We start from the raw sequence: 26,675 nt of genomic DNA, 5'->3' as shown, positions 1-26,675 counted from the left end.
GAGTCTAATGCCTGATGATCTGAGGTGGAGCTGAGGCGGTGATGCCAGCGCTGGGGAGCGGCTGCAGATACAGATGAAGCTTCGCTCACTCGCCTGCTGCTCACCTCCGGTTCCTAACAGGCCACGGACCAATAACCAGTCCATGGCCCGGGGGTTGGGGACTCCGGGTCTAAAAGATATTAACAAGTGTAAGCTCTTTATTCCGTTTGAGATCGGGCCTCACTTTACAGCTCCGATTCTGATAGGCTATCACACCTGAATAAGAACGACCATAAATCCTATAGATTTAATAATGTGTCTCTATCCCACCCCCGATACCTCATATCCACTTTTAGATGTGGTACTTTCTGCCTTTTTCATTCCTGCTTAGTTGATGAAAGTCCAAAGACATCTAAGAGGACCCTTAAAACTACATTTTCTGATGAAAAATAAAAAAAAATCAACATCTGCCAATGTACCAAACTTCTGAAAAATTTGTGTCAACTAAAGTCACAACAGAGGTATCATTAAGAATAGGAACTGTCAGGTTTTGGGTTAGGCACCAGCAGACTGCTTCACAGACCTTCCTGTTGGAAGGACGACACCCTCGCAAAGCCCAAGATCTGCGTTACATATAGAGACCACCAGAACCCAGGGGACAAAACAAGAATTCAGACGTGTAAATGAAAAGGAAAACCAAGGCAGATAGATGTTATATTGGACTTCAGGCAAAGAAAATGTCTGTCTGTCTTCAAAGAATCTCTTAACATCTATGCACTGGAGTGTTTTAAAAATGCAAAGGTTGCTAAAACAGATTTGATTCCTAAATGCTACACTCAGAGGCTATGGCTGTCCTGAGCTAACGCACGGTAGAGGCTGGAGAAAAGGGAAAAGGCGAGGAAGATGACAGTGAGTGAGAACCCAAGGACCACGCAGGCACCATGGGGAGGGGAAGGAGGAGGAGGAAGAGGGAAAGGAGAGGAGGGGAGGACAGGAAGGAGGAGAGGGAGGAGGAGGGAGGAGGGGGGGAGGGGCAGGAGTGCACACACGTGGGTGCAGCAGTGGCTCGTGAGAACCAATCACAAATGACAGCAGCTGCTGCTGTCTGGCTCTATCGCTACCTGGAAATGTCTTGTTCGATGAGCAGGAAAAACTATTATTTTAAAAAAGAAAAATGCATAGTAAATTTTATTTATTTGTTTATAAGAAGAGTTATACCAATCAGGACTTTAATATGTAAAAAGTAAATGTATACTTGCAAAGTTAAATATATGAAAACACAAAAGCAGACCGAATTATCAAAAAGAAAACATTTTATTTATATCACTAAATACAATTAGTTTCCCTGATTACAGCCCATAGAGTGTTGCCTAAAATATAGATGGTCTGTACAGAGGTGAACAGCCCAGCGTCTGTGTGCGTACATATACACACTGAACCACCGACCTCAGAAAAGCAGAGCTGAGAGCTTGTTAAATTACTGTCATTGTTTTAGAAACTCTTACCATTTGAAGGACGTTAGAGGACGACTTGGGTAGCAGAGTACTTGTGTAATAACTTAAAAGTTAAAGTTGTAGTGATATGATAATTTTGTGTACTCTCCCCAGGAATTTTAGTCAATTGACCCTTTTGTTGATCCCAAGTCTGGAAAAAGACAACGGATCACTGAAGCAACTGGGTTCAGTTCATTTGCCATGTGGTTGGTCATGGTGCATTTCTGGTGTGTAAGTCAACAGAACAATCATGACCCACAGGTGAAGCAGAGCCTAGAGAAAGGAAAACCATTTATGGATTAGTTAATAATTTCATCTTCGCCACAGGCTCCCTATGAAGTACACCGTGGGCAGGAACCACGTCCTATCTGTCCTCGTACTCCTGTGGCTAGCACTGTGTTGGCAACATTGGAGGGGCTCGGGCATGTTTACTGGATCATTAATGAAGAAACAGATGTACAAACAACCAATGGAGGGTCATAAAGGTTGCAATACATACAGATTTCTCAGTCAAGAGGAGCAGAGTCTGCAATGCGTTCACATTATGCACATGTGCACATACATAACCATTCGGGTGATTATGAACCATCTGAACTGCTAGGTGTATAGCATGAAATCGGCTGGAAAAGGCTCTGTAGGACGGTTATGGCCGGTGCTGTAGGACAGGGCTTAGCTGCGCTTTGGTGAAGACGGGACGGAAGGCTTTCTCGACAGGGACAGTGCAGCAGGTTTCAGCGGCTGCTCTAGGGTTGGGCCCAGGACCTACAGTCACACACCGCCACGTGCAACGATGTGAGGTTCCACAGCTCTGTGCCCGCCATTCTGCGGTGTGCAGCATCACATCTCACGCTGCCAGGTGGTACACGTGTTCCTCAAATCTCTAACACCTGGGAAATGAACCCGGAAGCGGGCCGATTCTGAATCTTCTCTGATGCCACTCAACTTTTTTTTCCCTAAATGCTCCCCATCCCCATCTTCTTAAAAACTTTTTACTTAAAGTATTATCTTCCCTCTAGTGGATCACAGAGAAATTTCTTTCTAGGTATGCTTTTATTTCTTTTCAAGAAAAAGGCCTATCTTAATTCAACTCAACTACTTTTTTTTTTTAGGCGAGACAATCTTTGGTTAACCTCACAGATTGCAAAGACCTTGTCAGCTTACAATTCCTTATTATTTTCTTTTTTTAAAAATTTTTTTACACCTACGGCACCTGGTCTTCCTAGGTGGTCTCCCCTCCAGGTACTAACCAGGCTCGACACTGCTTAGCTTCAGAGATCAGATGGGATTGGGCTTGTTCAGGGTGGCATGGCCGTAGACTCAACTGAGCTACTTTTAAACATGCCCATTCAGAACAGTTGGTGAGCTTCTCAGGCTCACAGGACCCATGGAATGGCATTCCTGACTATGGTAACCATTTTATTGGCACTAAGGAATCTGGAAGAAAATAAATCAACCCTGAGATCCTTTTGGAAAATGAAAAATAACACACAGAAATAAATAAAGCCACTTTCCATCAAGATAAAAATGAAAGCAATTATTTTATATTGTGTTTTTATATTTAGAGCGGCTTAGAAATGGAGGTAACTATTAAAATGCACTAAAGTTAATTTTACTGTAAGAAAAGCCTTTGAGCAATGTATATTTTAGACATAATAAACTGTCAACCTCACTTGCATACTTTAAGGAAAAAAATCTTATTTATCTTTATTACCAGAAATGAGTTCCATTCTTTCAAAACTGATTGCTAAACTTTTAGTCAAAGACCAGCAGCTGAAAAAAAGTCAGTTAAAAATCAAGTGCAGCATTGTTTTTTCAAACGAGTTTACCTACCATATATATAATTACAAAAAGTCGTGCTACGGGGTATCTTCGGAGAAAAATTCCCAGACGGATGCTGTGAGAACGGCGGGGAGGGAAAGAGAAGAGAGTTACACTCAAGACGGATCCGCCTGCGTAGCATCTGCCATGCTTTTCAGCATTTTACTCACTTAAACTACTTATGTTGCCACCACAAAATGAGACTTTTAAATAGTGGGCTGTAAAACAACTACTTGAAATAACCATATAGAAGTGTCACAGTAGTGAACAAATACTCCTATCATCATTTGGGGCTTGGCTGCTAGACTCCCGCAGGAGCTCTTCTTTCCTCAGCTACGACTGCAGGAGGCGAACCCGGTCCCCTTTCTATATCACTTTCCTCTTAGGAACCAAATTTCTCCATGAAACTCAATGAGTTTTTAAAATAGAGTTTATTATTGAAGGAAGAGAAATGGTCAGGGTTAATTTTCAATAAAATATAGGCACTGGCAGACCCCTTAAAACTACTTCCTGACAGTGAAATATCATGAAATAAGGTAGATGGTCACTTTAAATACCGGCTCTGCCTGATGGGACTCTCAATGACTGAAACCACTGGAAAAAGCTATAAAAAGCAGCTGGTGGTCTATCAGTCATCGTGACTGGCATGGCTTACCTGAACTGGTCAATTGAACTAGCAGCTTTGCGGACTCTTCCATACATTCCTGCCAGATTAGTTTCTGCGTCATTAAAAAGAACAGGAACATTTCGCAGACGTGTGCCTGTTTAAATAAGAAAACAATGAATTAACGTACAGACACCAAAATGAACAAAATTATAGTTGAATATACATTATATTACATGTGGAAGAAATTCTTAAGACTTACTTTCTAATCATTACACCGAAAGACGATAAAATCATAAAAAAAATTAATTTGATTATATAAAATGTTTAAACTTCCATATCCAAAAAAATCAAAATGTAAAAGCTAGGAAAATTACTTCCCCATGAAATTAGCAAAAATTAAAGTTTATAAAAATCAAGTGTTGCCAGTGGTCAATAGTAATGGGCACTTAATTCCTGTGCTAAGAGTGAGGCCAGATACTCTTCCTACAAAGCCGATGTGCCCCAAATTTATACCTGCAGCCCGGAGCACTCCCAACCCCGGACTTATCCGACTTCCTGTTTCATCTCCATCTGGATGTCTAACTTCTCAAACTTAGCATGCACCAAACCACGTCTCTGATTTCCTGCCCCTGCTATCAACCTACTCGTCCTGCAGTTTCCCCCAACTCAGTATATGACAACTCCATCCTTCCATCTGCTCAGGCCAAAAATCTGATTCCTTTCTGAATCTGCCAGCAAATGCTGTCGGCTCACCTTTAAGATAAACCCCACCACTCCCACTCTGAACCGCCACTATCTCTCACATGGATTAATACAATGGCTCCTCCTTGGTCCCCTGCCTCTACTCTTAGCTTTCTGCAGTCTATTCAGGACATGGCAGCCAGAGGTAGCTTGTTAAAATGCAGGTTGCATCAGTCACTCCTCTCAAGACCCTTCAATTGCTTCCTCCTTCATGCAGAGGAAAAGTTTTACACAGGCCTCAACAGCCTCCTCGAAGTTCTCTGAACTCACCTTACACTACCCGCCCCTTCCCTCAGTCTACCCAGGTGCACTGGCCTCCTTGCAGTTCCTGCAACATGCCGGCAATACTCCTGCCTCAGTGCCTTTGCACCTGCTCTTCTTGCTGCCTGGAACACTTTTCCTATAGATTTCCTCAGAGTCTACTGTCTTACCTACTTTGAGACTTTTATAAAGTGCCATCTTTTCAATGAGGTCTTCCTTGACCACTCTAAGTTACAATTCCAACCCCACGCTTAGCACCCTGAGTTTCCCTTCTCTGCTTAATTTTCTTCTGCAGCATATACCACCATCTCACATAATTCATATACTGCCTGTCTCCTCCACCTGGACTCCTCCCCCATACCAGGAGGTAAGACCCATAGGGCAGAGATTTTGGTCTCTTGTTGGTCACTGTATCTCTAATGCCTGGGAACAGTACCTGATACTAAGCAGGCACTTAATAATTATTTGCCGATTTTGGCAACAAAAATAAAAGCCTTCAAATATGTGTATATCTATTGACCTAGCAATTCCATTTCCAATCATTTATTCTAAGAAAATAAAGGACATGTACAGAGGATATTTTCCTCAGAACTGCTTGTACTAGGGAAAAAACTGGCAACAATCTAAACCCCAACCATAAGGAATTGATTAAACAAATTATAGCATTTCCACATGATAGATTTCTATGAATATATACTGTATAAATTTTGAAAAAAGTTAAATCGATAAAATGGGTACTACAAACATATATAGAAAAAAAGTCTGAAAGGATATTCTAAGACCAAATCTCTTTAGGCTATACTAAAACCTTTAACATTCTTTTTGATTACATATTTTGGGAATCTATAGTTTTCTCTACTAAAATTATAGAGCACGGATATACTTATTTGACTATTAGCTTTAATAATCATAATTATGGATTGGAAGATTATTAAAAGCAAATCTTGGTTTAAGATTCCTGCAAGTCTCTCGCTACTGGGTGTCCTACATGTTTCAATTCGACTATTAGTCTTTGGGCCTCTTTTCTCCAAGTTCCATAGTCGTGAGGGATGTTAATCAGTTCATAGTCCAATTTACTAACGATATCAAACAGCACATGGCCAGGGCCTCGTATCAGGAGAAAAATGGGTGCTTTATTGGATGAAACTTCAAATAAAAATGGTCTTTCCTTAACTTCTCAACACCGTGTTTGGATTAGCCAGGTTGGAAATTAAGGCAACAAGCGTTCTTTTGAGATTCCTTTTTTTTTTTTTACCTTCACCATTGTCAACTCCAGACATGTTAATAGAAGACCCGTTACTACCACTCCCAGTGGCAGATTTCATCTGCTGCTCGAGGCGCTCCAGCTGGAAGACCAGAGAGTTCTTTTCTGTGCTGAGACTCTCCAGCATGGTCTGCTTCTGGATGAGAGCCTCTGTCAACTGATGGAGTCGACTTTCTAACTCGGACTGACTGCTATTGCTTAAGGTTTTATTGGTAAGCTGAAAGGCAAAATGTTCATAAAATTATTACATAAAACCAGTCATATGACATAGAAACCACATCAGTACCTTCCCACAGGTCAACTGTGGCACTGACTGCTTTCTCAAAACTACAATGATTCTTCTATTGTTTACAGAAGTAATTTTTAAACTGTATCAGTGGATCATGACATCAGTTTGGTGGTTCACAATCTGCACGTAAAAAAAAATATAACAACAGAATGGGATATTATCAGAGTGCGTGACACACAGCACGTGAGTATTATTTTGTGAAACTTGTTTTAGTTTTGCTTGTTGTGTGAGTACTGAGACATGACGTCAGCTTTATTTCTTACTGTAACATCATGGTCAAAAATATCTGAAAGCCCTGATCCACGGGACACAGTTGAAACTTTTCAACCTGGATTCAAAACCCTCCATAATGCAACAGTTGCAGTGCGGTGCACAGACCACTATGAGGTTTTCATCTCTGCTGTGCAATTTCCCAGCTATCTGGCTTTGGACAAATTGCTACACCTCTGAATCTGTTTCCTCACGTAGTAAGTGATGCTAACAGTGCCTGTTGCACAGGGTATTTAGGGATATTAAATGAGAATTCTCCCAGTAGGGTTTGGCTGACAATTGGTTCTTAGTAACTTTCATTTCAGTTTCCTTTGTTCTCATCTGTCACCACTTCCCCCACTCATACTCAGCCTCTGCTCTGCTCTCCAGTTTCCTTGTTTAGAAAACTTGGTCCTCTTATCTAGGCTCTACCTGCCTTCGAAGCCTCTTCCCTTCTCAACTACTCCAGCCCGAGCTGCCCTCAGCCTTCTTTCAGACTCCCACTGACTATCTGGGAATGTATCAGTCACTTCAGCAACGCTGTTTAATAGGAGTCAATTTTGCCTCCTTGTCAATGAAACTGCAAGTCAGCTCTGTGAGGGCAAATATCACTGTCTGCATCAATATGATTTTGAAAAGAGGATACTAGATCGACCTAAGTTTAAAATCCCAGCTCTGCCATTCCCTAGCTACAACCTAGGGCAAACTACAAATCTGAGCCTCAGTTTCCCTCCTCATAGAATGGGATGCCTAAAAGAGGTAATATATAAAATATTTAACACAGTATCTAACACCGCATGGTATTTAATAAAAATTAGCTTCCTTCCTTCTGAATCCCTTAAAGCACAAATTAAACACAGGGCTAGGTCCACAACAAATAACTATCAAATGGAATTATACTGAGTATAAACTAAGGTTTACTTACTATTAAAAAGGAATGCTCAATTTTAAGGTTAAACTGTGATCCCCTAATAAACTTACTTAATACTCAATTTTTAGTTGACGTAAAATTTATATACAAGTGACATACCCAGATCTTAAGTATACGATGAGTTTTGACAAAAGTATAAATAACTGTGTAACCGAAATCTCCTGGAGTGACTGGCTACAAGATACTTCTATAAAAAGCAAGCCACAGAAAATAGCAAAGACAGACTCTAATGGCATTAGATGAAAATTCTGTATCAGGATGAAAATAACATCTCACTGCCACGACAACAGAACTCAAGTGAAAATATGGAAAAAACGGTCTTACTGTGTTCTTTCAAAAAATGCAGCTTCACAATGGTATCTTTTCTCAAGTTGTGACTGATGCATACCTGATTCCTGAGTTTTTGAATTTCTTCTTCTCGATCTTTAATTCTGCTTTGCAATGTATTTTTTGTTCGATACAGATCTTCTTCTATGTAGCGGAATTCCTACAAAGTGAGGCACAAGTTAAAACAGAATTTCTTATTCCATCCCCAGTACCTAAAACAGTGCCAGCCACACAGTAGGCACTCAATCGATGTGTGCTGAATACCGAATGAATAAACGAACAGACTTGGATGGGTCTGATGAAACGTTAATACCTCAGCACGGTGTATCGATTTGTATATAAATATCCAAGCACAAGTGTTTATGTGGTCATGTGTTTTCATTCTTCTTGGGTAGATATGTGGAATAGAACTACTGGATCATATGATAAGTCTAACTTAAAGGAAGAAAACCTGCAAATGGTTTTCTGAATTGTTTTCAAAATACCTGTACCATTTTGCATTCCCACAGCAGTAATAAGAGCATGAGAGAGAAAAAAAAGAAATACCTCCAGATTCACTATAAACTACACTAAAGCACTGTTAGTTTATACAACAGATATGATCAGTTGGAGTCAGGCTGGAATTTAAGAACAAAGCACATCCCAGGGAAGAAAGAGTAATTCATTAGCTAAGTACCTTCAAAAGCATTATGCAGCAGAGATATAGTCGATACTATAAAAACTTCGTACGGTGATAGATGGTAACTAGACTTATCATGGGGATCATATCGTAACGTATAAAAATATCAAATCACTATGATGTACACTTAAAACTAATAGGATGTTACATATAAATTATACATCAATTTAAAAAAAGCATTATGCTTAACTGTACTGACAAAGTAAGTAAAGGGAGCTGTACGAAGATGTAAACCTCATTTCACAGATTGAAAAAATTGAGATGAGTGAGAAAGAGAAAATGAGGAAGGTAATTAGGGTAGAAAAATCTCAATTACAGGTTTGCCTAATTTCCTAAGCTCTAGGCTAGCACAAAATTTAAGGCTGAAATTACTTAAGTTGATAAGGAGCACTACAGGACATTTAATCCCAAGATTAAGCACTTCACATCTGGAACATCTGATTACTAAACAAATAGCCTGTAGCTACATTCAGCTCCATTTTCCTCTACTTTCATTTTTAAGAGGGCACTGGAAGTTAATGTGGTTAAAACCATCTGCCCTAATAAAATGGAAATATCTCACTAACCATCAAGAACATCAAATTTTTGTCTTTTAATATATAACAGTTCCTTGAAAAAATCAAAATGCAATTTCTGAAAGGACAGCTAATCCTATAATTAAATTAAGACAGCCTAGGATGTACCCTGCAGGTTGCTAGTCAGTGAATTTTTCTCTTTCTGTACAGGTAACAGATTTAAGTGCTACTTTCACAATAAAAATAAACATTACTCTGAGAACAGAACCAGTTTCAGAAATGATAAATCCTAATAAAAAAAATACATAAATATAAATATGCAAAGCTAGAATAGTTTTCTCTTCTGTAAAATGAATAGTGATTTTATGAAAACGAAATAAGATAATGCAAACTAAGTGCCTACAACATTGTCACTACCTATAGAGGTTATTTATAGATGTTATTAATATTAGAATATTAGAATCTCGTTCTGAGAATGTGGCTGTAAACATGTTTAACTGTGTTAATATCAAAACTATTACATAAGTATATTAAAGTAAAATAATTTGGCTTGGGGAGCAGACATTTGTCAGGTGTAAAATGAAATATAATCTTAAACATGATTTGTAAGCACAGTCTGTATAAGCACTTTTTCTCAAACAGAAAAAGCAGTCTAATATATGGCACTAATGTTTTATTTATATTTCTTTTTTTTGAAGGTGGGAGAGTTATTTTTTAATTTATCAAAACATGAATGTAAGCACCTTATTTTAACAAAAGCATGACTTAATTTATATTTCTATTAACTAATATTTACTGTTGTTCCTAAAAGTACAAACGTAATAAAATATGTAAATCGACTGATGTTTTTACGTTTTCTAATATATATATACACTCTCACAAGGAGCTATAATAAAATACAAATAGGGTAGTAGAAGGAACTCTGGGAAAGGCATCCCGGGTTCTAATCTAGTCTCTCATGAGTTGTGTGATATCAGGCAAGTCTCATAACCATTTCTCCATTTTTCATCTGTTAAAACAAACAAATAAGGAGTGTGGGACAGTAGGAAGGTAGGAGAGACACGAGCCCTGTCTACCACTAACTCTCTGAGCCCATCCCATAAGAACGCCAGCAGGTTGCTTTACTGGGAAGTCTCCTCGCGTGACAGCTAGCAGAGTCTTCTTCTTAAGTGATCATCAACCTGGAATCCTTACCTGTTTCTGTCGGTCCAATTCTGCCTCTAGTTCTTGTTTAGAAGCTTTATGTGCAGCTATTTGGTCTTGCAGATCTTGTAACTGTTCTCTTGCTGATTCTGCTTCACTAACCTGTTGAGCCTCCATATCCTAAAAAGAAAAAAAAAAAACAACCCTTACTTGTGAAAGCAACATAAAAAAAAGCTGTTCAGTTCTGCATTTACTGGGAAGTCATTACGCACTGTGAACTGGGCGCAGCAGGAGGGACAAAGATGACCGTGATCTCAGCCTAAAAGGAGCACATAAACTGACACTGTGGCAAATGGCGAGAGGAATGGCAGGGTACCTTAGCTGCTGCAGCACAGAATCATCTGGTTTAATGAGTATGCGGAGACAGTGGCCCGCTGGGAGATGCACATCTGTATTCAAAAACTAAGAATTTCAAAAGGCACTGAAATATAACGTCAAAAAGGGCTTCACTACAATTGCAGGTTATAATTAGCTTTTGTGTGTGTGTGCACAAGTAACCAATAGATAGTAAAAATATAACATTTCTCTCATATCAACAGAGGTTAGCAAATTATTTTTTTTAGCTTTGTTACTACTATTTTTTATCTCCCCATAATTCTTACTCTAACTTCTTCTTTTGGTGCCACTATTCTCAATTTTTCAAACTCAAAAAGCACCTTCTGGATTTCTAGTAAAACCTACTCGTGGCAAAGAACACAGCTTTAGGTCTCTGTATTTCCCCATACGGGTGAAGCATAAGTCCATTCATCTAGCACTGCATGAGATTAAAACTGGCATTGTATTTTGCTCTTTACCTTTTGGTACATTCTGTTTTATACTCATCTTCATTCGCATACTGTTTGAAAAAACTGACAGATGAATATTCCCAGATAATCAAAGTGTAATATTCTATATTCACGCAACTCTTGTGGATTTAGAAGAAAACAGAAATAATTATTCCCCCCCACTGAGTTTTCAGGGTTAGTAGCAGGTAGATCAGTCTCTGTCATCAGGTTGACTAAATCACATAAAACGTTGAGAGGCAGGAAGTATTCGCAGTGGTCAAGAACACATGTTCTGGAACCAGAGAGACTAAGGATCTAATACTAGCTCTGCCACTTTACTAGTCACGAGAAGTTACTTTCCTTCGCCATGCCTACATTTCTTCCAACTGTAAAATGAGATTATACCATCTCTCTTACAGGCTTATGGTGAAGATTAAATGAAAGGATGTACGCTGAGAGCACAGTGGAGTGCGTGGCATGCAAGCGCTCAGTAAATGATAGCTATTATAATGATTAACAATTCTCCCATTTTGCTAGATCCAATACTATAATCTTTATATTTTGTAAACTTCTTGAGAAAGGGTAGGAAGACGGGTCAATGTCATTAATAATGCTGGGGTAAGGATATTAAATAAAACACATTTTTTCATAATCTCTCCCAAAGGACATGTATGAATAAGCCAAGGTCTGAATAAGATTAGTATCTACTCTAAATCCGTGGGAGCGAATTCTTTGGAATTCAAAAACTATTTACAGTAAAAAAAATCCTACTTTAAAGACTACAAAGATTACAGCCTTTACCACTCTTCTACTTGGCCAGGGAGAAAAAAAATACAGAAATAACAGCAGCTACTATTTACTGAGGGCCCATTTATACATACCCCTTATTCTCAGGAGAACCCTTACTGATCTGTATTTTACCGATGAGAAAACTAAGCCTCAGTGAAATAAACTGCCTTGTGCAAGGTAATATAGCAATCAAGTGCCAGAGATGGGATCAATATCCAGATTGACATTCGAACCTAAGCTCTAGGCAAGCCGGCCTAGTCTTACAACTTCCATTCTTTCCTCTGTAGTTTATGGACATCTTACAAATCAGAAACTTGCTGGGTTAATGCACGGATGAATATTCTTTACAAAATGTTTTTTTTTAAAGAAGGCTTGTTACTCTGTACTTTATCTTCTCTAATCCTCAGAGACACTTCCTATATTTATGTCAAAGACTCTATGTTTAATCTAAATTAATGGCCCAATTTACTCTAGAATAAATATAGTAATTAGAAATAAACAAAAAACTATAATGCATAAAACTATAATTAAAAGACCATCCTGGAGCCCATTTTAATATCAGAAAACATCCCAGTTATACAGACAAGCCCAACTCTAATTTGTTTCTAACCACTAGACTATAAGATCTATAAGGATGAAGATTCCGTCTGGTTCCCTGTTATAACTCCAAGCCTTGAAGATGCTTAGTATATGGCAGGCACTTGGTAGACATTTCCTGAATCAATGAATCTGGTTACCTTGTTTGTTATTCTCTAACTTTATAGTCAATCAATGGACAAGAAACTTATTGCTTTAGATCCATTTCTATATGGTGACTATTATCCTAGCAGAAGTTTCACATGTTATTTCACTAATACCCCTCCTCCAAAATACAGAATCCAGCACCTCTTAAATCGCTAATAACTGGAGGTAAATGGCTGTCTCTGAAGTGAACCGTAATGAATCTTACCTGTAATTCAGACCTCAGCTGATGAATCTGACCCATTAGCTTCTGTATTTCTTCCCTTTGCATCTCCTTTTCATGCCGAAGTTCTTCTAGCTCCATGCTATTAGCAGTACTACTGTCTAGGCTTTCAAAACCAGATCCTTCCTTTAAGCTGTTAATCAATTTTTCTTTAGACTATTAAAAAAAAAAAAAAAAAGGAAAAGAAATATCTTTAAGCAAAGCAGACAGTAGCTTGTATATTGAATATCGTCTACCCTGCACCAAATAAATCACTAGGGAACTATTCCAATTATATTCTCCATCAAAGAAAGCCCATGGACTGGTAAACCCACTGGGATAACAATGCAACAGGGCCTTGCTGTACGACCATGAAAACTTACTAATAAGATTTTTCTCATATTTTCTTCTCATCCTTTCTCATGCTTATTTTTCCCATCGCATTCCACTCAAATACTTATAGAGCACCTATGATGGCTTTGGCACTGTGGTAAGTGTCCTGTGTAATAAAGATAATGCCTCTCAGTCCGGAGAGTACCCTCTGCCTTATAAACTAAAAAGGAAGTTACAAGTATCCGGCAGAGGGCAACAAACACAAGTCGAGAGAGGGATATGGCGCGATCGCTTGCAGAGTGTTCTGAGGAGAAAAAACCAATTCTGGGGAAGAGAAGGTGTAACTTGAAAGATAGCATTAGTGCTAACACAAATGACCAAAAAGTAGACAAGGAAGTGATATGACCAGAGATGCATTTCAGGAGGATTAATCTGGCAGTGGTATAAAGCAGGTGTCCACAAACTCTGGTCAATCTGCCAGATCTGGCCTGTGGCCCGTTTCTGTACAGCCTGCAAGTTAAGAATGGGTTTTACATTTTTAAAGAATTGTTTAAAAAAACAAAAACAAAAAACACATGATAGAGACCACATATTGCCCGCAAAGCCTACAGTATGCAGTATTTGGTCCTTTATAGAAAGAGTTTGCCGATCCCTTGTATAAAGGATGCATTGGAAGAAGAGATTTGATGTGGGAAGACGAGTTTAAAAAGTGCTATAATTGTAGGTCGGTAATAAGGACCATCAGCCCTTTTTCCTTAAACATAAATATTTAAAGTCACTCTCCATAAAAAATAGTGCTTCCTTTCTACGTGGTAGAATTATGGGTGACTTCTTCAAACTTTTCTGTATTTTTCAAATTTTTTATAATAAACATGACCTAGATAGACAGACAGACAGATTGAGAGCGACAGACATCTCCAAGTGGCTAATGCTGAGACCCCACTGCTGAGCTTCAGGCCTGTTTCTGATTGCCTTCTGGAAATTTTCACCTCAATATCACGTCAATTTTGAAAATTTACTCTAACCCATCATAATCTCCATCAATCCTCGCCTGCTCTTTCCTGTTTTCCCTTTGCAGTACCGGCAACAATATTCATATATTCTAACCAGAAACCAGGAGTCATCCTAGATTCTATCTGCCATGTTCCCTCTTCCTCTAGTTAAATTTCCAAGTCTCACATATCCTACTCTGACATTTCTCTTAGCTGTCCCCTATTTGCCATCCTTACTGCCACAAACTTAGATCAAGTCCTCATATTTCTTACCATTATTTTTGATACTTGCCTCTTTACCATCTACAGCTCACCATCCCAGCCCTCATCCCTCTGATGTATTCAACAACTTACTGAGTACCTACTAAGGGCTAGGCTCAATCCTGGGGCTACAACAATAAACAAGACAGACATCCAACTTTCCCCCGACCTCCTCATCACTGCCATAGTACTTAGACTCAAATCTGATCACGCTGCTCAAATTCTCAAACACTCCCCACCCCCTACCATTACCTATAAGAGGAAATTAAAATTCCTCTGCATGGTATGCAAGGCCCTCCATGATCTGGCTTCTGCCTGTCGTTGAGTTTTTATCTCCCATCTCTAACACTTTATGCTCCAGCAGTAAGGAACTAGCTGTGGTCCACTAACTATGCCATGTTGCCCCAGGTCCCCTGCGCTCTGGCATAGGCTGTTCTTTCTGAAATCTCCTCCTTACCACAAGTCTTCCTACTCATCCTTCAAATTCCTCATTATACAGCATTTCCAGTGATCTCCAACATCCCCAGGCAGATTTTAAGGGCTTAGTACATCAATAACTTCATTATATAATTACCGCAGTGTCTTTCCATTAAACTGAACACTTTAAAGAAAGAAGACATATCTTTTGAGCTTTGTATATCCTCAGCACTTATCATTAGCACCTAGTGAATAGTTAGGTGTTCAATTAAGTACCTTTTAAATGAATCACCGAATTAGAAGTGATACAACAAAAAGAATTAGAAGAGTATGGAGGTGATGGATATATTTCATGAATGTGGAATCAAAAAGGTGTTTATAACCAATAGGAGGTGGGGGCTAAAGGATAAAGGTGGAGTCAAAATGACACTGTGGTTTCAAGCTCTACTGCCTGGGAGGATGGCAATAATATTTACCGAAATAGGAGAATGAAGAAGCTGGTGTGGAGGTTGAGACATTCCATGTAAAGAAGCATGGCAGGCATTTAGAAACTGGGGTCAGAAGTTAGGGTTCCAGACATGCTGAAATCACATCAAGGTAACAGAAGCAGAGTGAGTACATGATAATGCAAAGTAAGAAAGAATTAAAAAAGCTTGAATGTGAGAGGTCTCTTCCTCTGGAGACTGGGAAGAGGGCTGAGCAGAGACAGAGACGGCAGTTAAGAGAGGACAAAGAGTGCTAAGGCAGTGTGGGTGGCAACAGAAGGCAAGAGTCTCAGGAGGAGAGGGGAGTTAACAAGTGTCGAAATGCTCTACCAAAATCGAAGCGGGTGGAAACTAAGAAAAGGGCAGAAAATACATCTTTAGGTCATTAAAGACTTTTGAGAAGGCAATTCTGAAACGTGGTGGGGACAGAAATTACATAACGGAGTTAACAGTTCTCAAATGAAGAGAGCATATATGCAGTAATTCTGATTAATCTGACATTGAAAGAAAGAAGGAAAAGAAATGGATCGAAGTGGTCAAAAGAGACAAAAGTGTTGTTTTTTAACCCAGGCAGACTTCCCAGATCCAGTCTTCGTTCTTCCAGGAAGCGAGCATGTGCTCTTGAGTAAGCTGAGCCAGAAGAGGGCAGCAGAGAGAAAGACACAGAGGGAGAGGACAGACTTGTGGGGAATGGGCTTAAATGAGGTGGGGGGAGATGGAATTAAAGCACAGGCAGAAAAATCACCCGAGATAAAAAATGAAAGGGCACTTTTTCCCTGACATGAGAGGCAAAGGAAAGAGGTGAAAATTACATTAGTTGGCTGCAATCTTTTTTAGTAAAGAAGAAAGTAAAGTCACCTTAGATCTAAGGGAGGGAGGAAAAAGCTGGATGAGGCCTAGGCGAGTTCTAAAAAATTCAATAGAAGATCAACCAGGAAGAATAAAACGATTATTTAACAACAAACATTAATATTCTCATAATGATTAAGGTGATAAGTTGAAGATCTGAACTAGGTAGTAGTAGAATGAATTTTAAATAAAATAAAAAAGGGGTAGAAACGAGACATTTCATCCTTTTTATAATATTTCTCCGTAAGGCACGTGAAGTGAGCTACCCTAGTTAATAAACGCGGACAAATAATCTCACATATCTACACAAAGTCTCCCAGTGTCTCCCAGTTAACTGGCACAGCTTAACATTCAAACATATACATGCGTACCTGGAGTATTCTAGTAGCCTTTTGCTTGTAGTCAATTAATTCCTGCTTAGAGGATTCCACATTGGACTTATACATCTTGACTTGCTGCTGCAGCTCATCAACTTTTTTCTTCTCATCCGAGTATTTTCTTTCTGCCAGAGTAACTGATTCTGCCAAATTCTGACGTTCCACTTCCATTTTATTAAGGCATGCAGCAAACTCACTCTGTGACAAATTTTATCACACTTATGTCATTTTACTTTGAGATGTTGCAACCATCCATTCAGATATCTTACAGGATTTATTAACTCAGCCCAACACAGAATAGGCAGGTAAAAATATTCTTCTTTTGTTAGGAACTGGAGAATAGCAAATCTAAGGCTGTGGTTCCCACACATGACAATGCATGAAATTCAATTAGAAAGTCTGTTAAAAATAGAGCCACACAAGGCCTTCCCCAGGCTTACTGAATTGGAATTTCCAAGACTGGACTCAACAATCTGTTTTTTAAGGAATTTCCCAGGTGAATCTGTTATCTTGAATACCAGATCTGATCTGATACTAGCTGATCAATGAAAAGCAGAAAGTGTATTAGAAAACAAATGGAAGACATAAGTAAACAGCTTTATCTTTTCTAAGAGCATGGCTAACGTTTTTCCTTTATTTCGAATTTTCTGATAAGCTATTCGAAGTAATTGTTTAGCTTACGAAACTTTTAAAGCACACTCTAAAAAACACAGGGCCTGCCACTTACTAGCCTATCAAGTTCTGAGATTTACATTTTACCTTTATTCTCAAAAGCCCCTTCACCAAAAAAAAATCAAAAGGTAAGGCAGAAGTTGGAAAGCATTTACAGTTACATGCCAATAACTAAAGGCCATAAACCCTGGATCAAATATTAACTCCTGTTCTGAAGAAAAGGAGCTAGAGGACTACTGCTAATGTGTACTGAGCATGCGAAATGTGTCGAATACAACTGGGAATGGAATTTTAAGTTCATTCATTTTAATTAAAGTTACACATAAAATCTAATAATTCAATTAACAATACATTTCTTGGTATAATTGCCATACCATAAAGTTCACCCTTTTAAGGTGTACAAGTTAGTGTTTTTTTCGTATATTCACAGAGTTGTGCAACCATCACCATTATCTAATTCCAGAATATCTTCACTCCAAAAAGAAATCTACCCGTTCCTCCCTCCCTCCCAGCCCCTGGCAACCGTTATTCTACTTTCCTTCTCTATAGATTTGCCTGTTTTGGACATTTCATATAAATGGAATCATACATGTGGTGGCCTTTTGTGTCTGCCTTCCTTCACTTAGCATGTTTTAAAGGTTTATCCATATTATAGCATGAATCAATACTTCATTCCTTTTTATGGCTGAATAATATCTCCTTATGTGGATATACCACCTTTTGTTCACCCACTCAGCAAGTGATAAACATATGTATTGTTTCCAGTTTGGGGCTATTATGAATAATGCTGCTTTGAATATTTGTGTACAAGTCTTTGTGTGAACATATATTTTCAATTCTCTTGGATATGTATATACCTAGGAGTAGAACTGCTCGATTATACGGTAACTCTATGTTTAACTTTTTGAGAAACTATTATTGGAAAACTTCTGAGTATGTTTAGAACAACTTGAGCATGTGAATTTATTTTTTCACCTGCAAATTTTATGAAATTTAAATACAGATCAAATTTTCAGAAGAAAGTTAATGACCAAATTAAGTATAAAATACACCATATTTTAAAGAATCAGTATATAAAAAATAATGTAACTATCTCACTAATAAATTTTAATATTAACTACATGTTGAGATGATAGCTCTTTGGATATACTGTGTTAAGTGTATCAATAAAAATTTTTAAAAATCCACATTAGCTGATATTTACTATTTTCATCTGTTTAAAAGACAGCCAGAACCAGTGGTTCTAAACCCTGGCTGCCCATTAGATATAGCTGTGAATCCTGTAAGACCAAAACAGCAACACCTATGCCATCCCTCAATGGGATAAGACTCTCTGCAAGTGGAGACCGGGCATCAAAAAGTATGAAAAGCTACATGGGTGATGCTAATGTGTAGACAGGGTTGAGAATCACTGAACTAGATATAAAAATTTATTTATGAGTAGAACTCTAAATATGTGCAATTTTCTCTTGAAATAAATGAATCAGATTAAACTGGAATCAGAAAGAATAAATAAGAAATCCCGAAGCAGCATTTAATCAGATAATGGTAATGTCGGTTGCACAACAAAATTAAATGAAAAGACATCTATCTCCAATGAATACTAACTACTTTAAATGTATTTCAATACTAAAATAAATTTAACAAGGATCAAGCTAAATTTTCAAAGATTAGGCTTCTGTCACAAAAACAGAATTCTGAAATGCACTGCAGAATTTTATTACAGAGTGAACATGTTAATGAAACAGCACTTAAGGTCGTTCTTCCTCGTCCGAATAACAAAAGCACTTGGCTGTCTCCCAGTCTAACCTGCATTTGTTTATAGCTCTCCTGCTCTCTCTTCAGAGTGGCATCTGCTTCATGTAGTCGCTCTTGAAGAGTCTGCAGAGCTTGATTCTGCAGGCTACTACCTTCGCTGTGATCCTGCATTATTCTAAACGAAAATACATGCATGACTTGAAATAACTCATTTTCATAGAGTACAAGTGATAAGGTAGAATAACTGTTAGAGCACTGGCTTTTTAGCACAGAAAAGATGGTTTGACTCAAACATTCTTTAAGAAATCTTTTTCTTCTTTTCATGAAATGTCATCTACATTTTTAGGGATCCAAATATAAGCACCCGCCACATAGCATTATATGCTGAAAGATTAATGACACTATGCTCTTCGAAATTTTTAAATTCAGAATTTACTAACAAGGCATCTCAAGATTCAAATAATAAATCCATTTTTAATCACACACATTTCCAACATTACCAAAAGCTAAATTTTCATAAGGTAGTATATACACTACGGTGTTTATCACTACTTGTACTGGAAAAAGAAAATCATCCTAGCTGATTTTTCCCTTATTAACAGAATTAGCTACCGTGACTTTTCACTCTGAATGGCTTCCAAAGCTTCTGTGCGAGTACTCAGTAGCTGGTCAGCTTCCTGTAGTCTCACTTTCAGTACGGCCAGCTGGGAATCCTTTGCGGCCACCGCTTCAGTCAGGTCATCTACTTGGGCTCGAAGCTCTCGAGTTATGCGATCACTCTTTGAATGGTCAACATTCCACTTTTCAATTCCTGCTCTCGCTTTGTTTAATTCTAAAAAAAAAAAAAGACAAAATTTTCTATTCAAGCAAACAGATTTTTTCAGAGCTCACACAAATCCTTTGAATCCCTTTAGTACTTTATTTCTTGCCAAAATCAGGAACTTACAAATATCTTCAATTTCTTTTGCTCCAAATGGGACACTCATGTTTCAAGGCCAACATTTGACATTCACATCTATATAACAGTTAACAGGCTGAAAAGGGGCATGACCTAGCTGTTCTAGTTTTTTTTTGGGAGGATATAAAACATTTGAAAGCCAAAACCAGTAGATAGCAGAAAGTTCGCAATGCTAAAATGGTTAGTGGATTTACAGAGTTCTGCTAGAGGCAAGAAAGAATGCGAAATCCAAAGCAAGGGTAGATGATGTCCACCCCAGTGAGACTGAAACAAATAGAAACAAAACCAACACAAGACAGAACCTGTTTCTTTCAATTACTGGGGCAAAAAGATGTTATTCTTTTAATCTAGAAACTGGTGCAGAAAGAGCAATAAAGTACAGATGTCCATACCTTCATATGTCATCTGCAATTGCATTTTGCCAGCAAAAAAATTTTTTTTAATATTGAAAGACACTGTACAGGGTCTCAGGAAAAGCTCCATCTCTGTGTCTAAATTAGTCTGGGTAAAGTAAACTTCTTTTTCTAAAGTCTAACAGGTCTTGAACTATCTCCCTATTGCACTCTTCTGGGCCTCTATCCATATCCTGGAAAAACTTTTCAAGTCCCCACACTCCTTTCTAATCACCCTAGAAACCAAACTTTTCACGGTCCCCACACGCCTTTCTAATCACCCCTAGGAACCAAGACAGATTTCTCCTCTTTCGTTTTCTTCTCAGCCACACTTAATAATTACACTAACATATTCCCCCAGTCATGGTATTATTTACTTTTTAATTACTCATTTCTGAGAAATCTGAGGTTTTGTACTCTAGGGCCACTGCCTTGCACAATTCCAGAGAGTAGTATTCAAACGAAAGTCCCTGTTCGTTTGATGTCCCCTGCAGCAAGCTACATTGTGCCCTTGCCTACTCGTGTCCACTACTCTGCTGAATCCCGCTTTTGGTTCATGAACAGTTCCCCTAGATGATTCAGAATAAACCAATCAACTGAACCAGATGATTACTAATGTTCTGTTCTTCTCAGTTCTTAAATTTCATACTTCCTAAAGAGTAATCAAACAAGCCGATGTTCTCTGTGTTGGGATGGTGGGAGCATGATTGGTCCCATTTCTAAATCTGGGCCATGTATTTCTATGAAAACAGTATTTACAAGCCTCATCTAATATATTTCTAATAGCTTAGATGTAGTCAAGGTTTTAGTTTATTTTTGAAATGTTAAATTCCTAATTTTGGACGATGTGAACAGGGCTCTACCTTCTTGAGTTTCCTTGGCTCTCTGAAGTAATGAGGCCATTTCTTGATTTAAAGACTGAACTTCATTCCTCAGCAGTTGATTTTCCAGTCGAAGATTAGACAGTTCATGGGATTTGCTGTCATCAGTAGGAACTGGGTTGCGATCAGCGTAGGAAGCATTGGATGGTCCATTTTCCTTTGAAGAATCTTCTTGGACTTCATGGCCAGAGTCTGAATTATTAGAGGCTTCTGTTAAAAAGCGACACATTTCTGTTACATTGGAACACTCACTACAATGACATTAGTAGCTTACTTTGGTAGAATGCGTTTGGGCTCAAGTTGACTGCTAAAGCTAAAATGCCATAAAAAATAAAATTTCTTAATAGACTTCCCTCTGATGAAAGTTCATTCTCATACATGGAAGCTACAGAGCTTTAAGGATCCTCAGTCTGGATACACTGAATGGTAATGGCACAAGAACACAGTTGAAGAAAGGGTAAAATCAGAGATAGTTTAAGTGGTTTGACTTAAGTAAAAAGGGTCTTGGTCTCCCTTTCATCTCTAAATTGTTTTTGAAAAAAAGAGAGAAGTCTCAACATTGAAAATATTAGAAAGGCAAAAAAGAACAGCTATGAGTTTTAAGGCAAGGAGAGTATTACAGGTCAGAGCATTCATTATAAACCAAACCAGAATCTAAAATGCCTTACCCAAAGAGAGAGACTCAAGAATTCAGATGCATTTCATTTTTAAGTATAAAGCAAATGCACTTTTTACTGACTTTAAAAAAAGCTGTGCTAAAAAATGAACTATGTTTCAATGATAAAATGGACTAAAACAATAATTGTATGGGCAAAAGGCTTTGTACTTTACAAAGGAAGATAAACAATTAATAATCATATGAAAAAGTTCTCAAAAGTTATACCATGTTAATGAGTTAGAAAACTCAATTTGTAAAGATGCTGATTCTCACCTACCTGTTCATATAGAAGCAACAGACTCCCAATAAAAAGATGAATAGAATTATTGTAAAATGTTGGCAAGCAAATTCTAAAATGCATATGGATGTACAAAAGTCCAAGAATAGCCAATGCATTCTTGAAGAGGGACAAGGTGGAACAAGTTGCTTTGAGATATTAAGACATATTATAAAATACATTAAGACAGTGTGGCACTGGCACCAAGATGGACAAATAAACCAATGAAAAAGAATTAAATGTCCAGAAATAGAGCAATGTGTAGATGGATACTTGACATATGACAGATGTGGTATTGTAGACAGGGGAAATATTTTTCATAAATGATGCCAGAATAACTGATTTCCATATGGGAGAAAATGGAATTAGATGCTTACTTCACATTATTCATCTAACTATGAAAGGCAAAACTATAAAATCTTTATAAGATGATATAGGAAACTATCTTTATAACCTTAGGGTAGGGAAATATTTTCTAAGACACAAAGACACAAACCATAAAGAAAAGACTGATAAATTCATCTATATTAAGAACTCTATTCATTGAGAAACCATACAGAGAGGGGGGAGAAAACAAAGTAAAACTAGAGGAGGATGAGAAAAAATTACCATCTATAATATATAAAGAATATCTATGAATCGATGAGGAAAAAGATAAATGACCCACTGGGGGGAAATGATCAAAAGACTTGAATAGGCACTTCCCAGAAGATGAAACGCAAATAGTCGAATATTTGAAGATGTTCAACCTCATTTAGTAATGAGAGAAGTAAAAGATGACATTTTCACACCTGATTAGTAAAACATAAAAAGTTACCTCGAAAATATCAAATTTTGGTGAGAATGCAGAGCAAAAGGAAGTGTTAACCACAACTGGTGAAGTACAAATTGATATAACTTCTTGAGAAAACTTTGGCATTTGTTACTAGGGTAGCTGAACATTGTCACGACCTACAATTTGGCAATTCCATTTCTAGGGATCCCAGAGCTTCTCAACCTAGGGTGATTTTGCCCTCCAAGGTACATTTGGCATGTATGAAGACACTTTTGGTTGTCACAACTGGGGGTGCTACAGGCATCCAATGGGTTAAGAGGCCAGGGATGCTGCTGAACATCCAACACAGGACAGTCTTCCACAACAAAGAATTTTTAAGCCCAAATGTCAACAGTCCCAAGATTGAGAGACCCTGCCCTAGCCCATTTCCCATTTGCCCCAAGAATATTCGCTGGCAGGTCAAATTACCTGAAAACTTGGCAATTAGTTACTTTCCCCTTTATGCTTCCACACCCCTCTTAGCTTTACTTCTGGGGGATGCAGGAAAAAAACAACAACACATAAAACTGACAATCAAGAATATGTGTGACGTATAGCCAGCCTCCTGTCGTTTTTATAATCTCAATGACAAAAAGAAATTAATTGAGATAGTCTCAAATCGAAAATTATTTGTTTTCTTTCAGATTTTAAAATTGTCTGTGTCTTAAAATATCATAGGAAATCATTTCAGATGTAATTTCTCAGATGTTGGGGTGGGCAGTTACCCTACAGATGACATGCAGAGGTCCCTACTGTAACTGTATATTGACTAATAGTATTCCACGTGTCTCCCTTGTTTACGCCACACATTTCAGAGTTACCAGCTGGAACAGGTAACAAAACAGAGGATGAGAAAAACTACCAGAACGTATTAAGCTACGATGACACATCCAATTTGTTTAACTCTAAAAGCAACAACGGACTGATTAGCTACCATGGCTTTGGCTCCCAGAAGGGCTTTCTTCAGTGGTTCTGATGGTAGTTACAGTGGTGTTCACAGAACTGACACTTGCTGTTCGAGAACTCTGAAGGGCATGTGTCTTGCCTCTTTCTTTTTTGACTTCTACCCTCCCAGTAGGCTCCTTCTGTGAACTATTAAGAAAATCAAACAGCAGCTCATCATCAGGTTCTGACTTTTTTCTCCGAACAAACTGGGATGAAGGCCTAGGAACAGATGCGTTTTCAACAGGATGGGAGGCCTCCACCGATGTCTTAGGTCCTGCTTTCACATTTGCAGTGCCAGCTAAGATGGTAGCTTTTTGATTTCTAACGTTATCAGCTGCTGAGGAAATATAATTATCTTTGGGTCCAGTCTGGTAAGTCAGATCGGTATTTTGCTGGTGAAGTTCAGGATAGTCATTATTTCTGCTATATATGATGTTGCTGGTGTTCTCTTTCCTACTGAGAGCTGTTGCGGCCCCCTGGTCGACTCGGTTTAACAGATCTTCTGCTTTTCCAGCAAGGTCAGCAAACCAAGACATGATGGTAGCAGAATAATCCTATTGGTGAACCTGTAAAAAGGACATAAAGTGATCAGTGTGGCATAACAGCAGAGCATAAGAGTTAAGACTAGGCTTTGGAATCAGATAGTCTGGGTTGAATGCCTAACCCTGCCTCTTACTAGCTCTGTAACCTTGAACAAATTACTTAACTGCAACTAAGTAACTTTATCTAGAAAATGAGGAAATAAGTGTACTTACATTATAGGATGGTTTTAAGATGAAATAACGTGTAAAAACATTTTGCAAAATGCCTGGCACACAGCAGGCACTCATTTTAGTAGTTGCTATTACCATAATTACAACTACCATTATTGTTATTTCTCCTATTTCAGCAAAAGACAAATGTTAATGTAGCAAAAGCATCCAAATAGCAAATAATCAAATATGGCAAAACTTGAGCACAGCCAAATAAAAAACAATAATTCTCTGAAGTTTAAGGTGCTAAAACCTGAAGAAACTTCTGATTAATACAAACTCTATCTTCATGTTAAAATGGAGCACTATTATGGATAATTTAGGTGTGCACACAATCTATCTAAAGTACCTCTTCAATAAGTTAAATATTCACTATCTACTATGTGCACGTTAAACTAAATTCAGAATAAAAAAAATAAGATTGCATAGCCATTCATTTGATACATATTTGAGTGCTTATGGCCTGCCACAATGAACCAGAATAATGATGAATTAATCCTTATGATAAAAAAAAGTACTGTATGAAAAAGTTAATAAACATTTCCTGAATGTGCACATTGTTCCTTTTGCCTGGAATACTCTTTTATGGTTAACTCTTGTTCTTAATCTCCACTTGAATGCCATCTGCTCTCCAAAGTTCTCTTTCTACCTAAATTAGGTTTTATCATTCTGTTTCACACACTATTCTTTTCCCTCACAGCCTCATTTTATATTTTGTAATTTTTTTTTCTGTCTCTCCCTATTAGGGCGGGGGCGAGTAGATGGATAAAGGCCCTGTCTGTTTTGCTCACCAATGAATTCCCAGCATTTAGCACACAGTAGGCACCCACAAATATACTGAATGTTAGATGCTGTGCATTCTTTATCACACAATTTCACAAACAAATTATGCAGTAAGTAGCAATATAAATATTCCTGTTCCACAAATGGAGAAAAGGTTTAGAAAGATCCCAGAATTTGAATGGCAGCTCAGATACTCAAATCTAAGTCAGCCAAACCCGCTTTTTAATCCCTGCCTTTCTCATCTAGCCTCTCTGTATCTGAAGAACCTCAAGAAGAAAACTCACCCTCTAAACCTGTTTCTCACGAAATGAGACTACTACCTGCCTGTGTATTTCAGTGTTTATGTGAAATCAAATGAAAACGGAGAGCTGAGATGCTCTGTAACATAAAACTCCCTACAGATGTAATGTATTGTTCTCAAGTAAATTATCTCTCCTAATAAAGCAATCAAAACACACTTATTAATTTTTTACATGGCGCCTCTCACTTTAAAGTTAACAGGTCTTTAAAACAGAAGCCCGTGGCTTAAGAATGAGCACCCGATTAAAAACACGAGGATGGGCCGTGGGCATCTGCCCCATTGGCAAACATCTCGATTGGACTTCAGAGGTACAAAGCCCTCAAATAATTCTCCAGGCATTGCCCTAGGAAATGGCTCACGCGGAGGTGGGGAGAGTCACCCTCTCGGTGACAGTGCGTGGGGTGGCGGTGGCAGGGCCTGCTGGAAGGCCAGGTGTCAACGCAGAGGAAGGGAGGCTGGTGGCAGGGAGTGTCAGTCTGTGGATCCGGGAAGGCGAGCGCAGTTACCCACTTCGCTCCCCGCCTACCCTCTCGCGCCTCCGGAGGGAGATGAGCCAAACCAGCCCGGGGGTGTGGGGAAAGAAGGAAAGGGGAGGGCACCTAACCAAGACGGCCGAGGCCCAGGGGGCTCTCCCGCCCCTTCCTCAGCCCCCTGCCCCCACCAGGGCGCAGAGACTAGAGTCTCCGCCGAGGGGACGCAGTCAGGCCGTTAACGCCCCAAGCAGACCCGTCCTGCCCACTGGGCCCTCGCCGCCGCCTCACCTGAAGACTCGGGAGCGGCTGCACCGCGGCCTCGACGACCTCCTGGGCCGCCCCCTCGGCAGGGGCCCCGGAGAGGGCAGAGGCAGAGCAAACCTGGTCCCGTCCCTGCCACGGCCCTGCCACTCTTCCGGGAGACGTGGAAGGGCAGCGAGGACCC

The 26,675-nt window shown here is 38.8% G+C and overlaps 1 protein-coding gene and 1 pseudogene across 1 annotated transcript; both read right to left on the bottom strand.

Moving 5' to 3' along the window:
* Positions 1–1,274: 1,274 nt before the first annotated feature.
* Positions 1,275–26,675, bottom strand: GOLGA5 (golgin A5). The gene is made up of 13 exons (XM_039884059.1): positions 26,519–26,675; positions 23,911–24,487; positions 21,210–21,437; positions 19,609–19,828; positions 19,048–19,171; positions 16,561–16,764; positions 12,859–13,029; positions 10,348–10,476; positions 8,021–8,119; positions 6,155–6,380; positions 3,946–4,051; positions 3,303–3,366; positions 1,275–1,745 (listed from the first exon to the last, which is right to left on the bottom strand). The coding sequence occupies exons 2-13, from the start codon at positions 24,455–24,457 to the stop codon at positions 1,665–1,667; spliced, it is 2,199 nt and encodes a 732-aa protein (XP_039739993.1). The 5' UTR covers positions 24,458–24,487; positions 26,519–26,675; the 3' UTR covers positions 1,275–1,664.
* LOC120619868 (uncharacterized) lies at positions 2,671–2,789 on the bottom strand (annotated as a pseudogene).

This window comes from Pteropus medius, unplaced genomic scaffold (assembly GCF_902729225.1).
Source record: "Pteropus medius unplaced genomic scaffold, Ma_sr-lr_union100, whole genome shotgun sequence".
Taxonomy (NCBI): domain Eukaryota; kingdom Metazoa; phylum Chordata; class Mammalia; order Chiroptera; family Pteropodidae; genus Pteropus; species Pteropus medius.
The sequence above is the reverse complement of the archived record's forward strand: the minus strand, read 5'-3'. Positions and strand labels throughout refer to the sequence as shown.

What these genes read in the sequence shown, in the direction of transcription:
- GOLGA5 (XM_039884059.1), bottom strand. Translation starts at nt 24,457, where the DNA reads ATGTCTTGGTTTGCTGACCTTGCTGGAAAAGCAGAAGATCTGTTAAAC. An exon ending in AGAGCTATAAACAAATGCAG is followed by an intron (nt 16,765 to 19,047) that starts GTTAGACTGGGA and finishes AATTTGTCACAG; the next exon opens with AGTGAGTTTGCTGCATGCCT. An exon ending in TTTTTGTAATTATATATATG is followed by an intron (nt 1,746 to 3,302) that starts GTAGGTAAACTC and finishes TCCTTTCTCTAG; the next exon opens with GCTCTGCTTCACCTGTGGGT.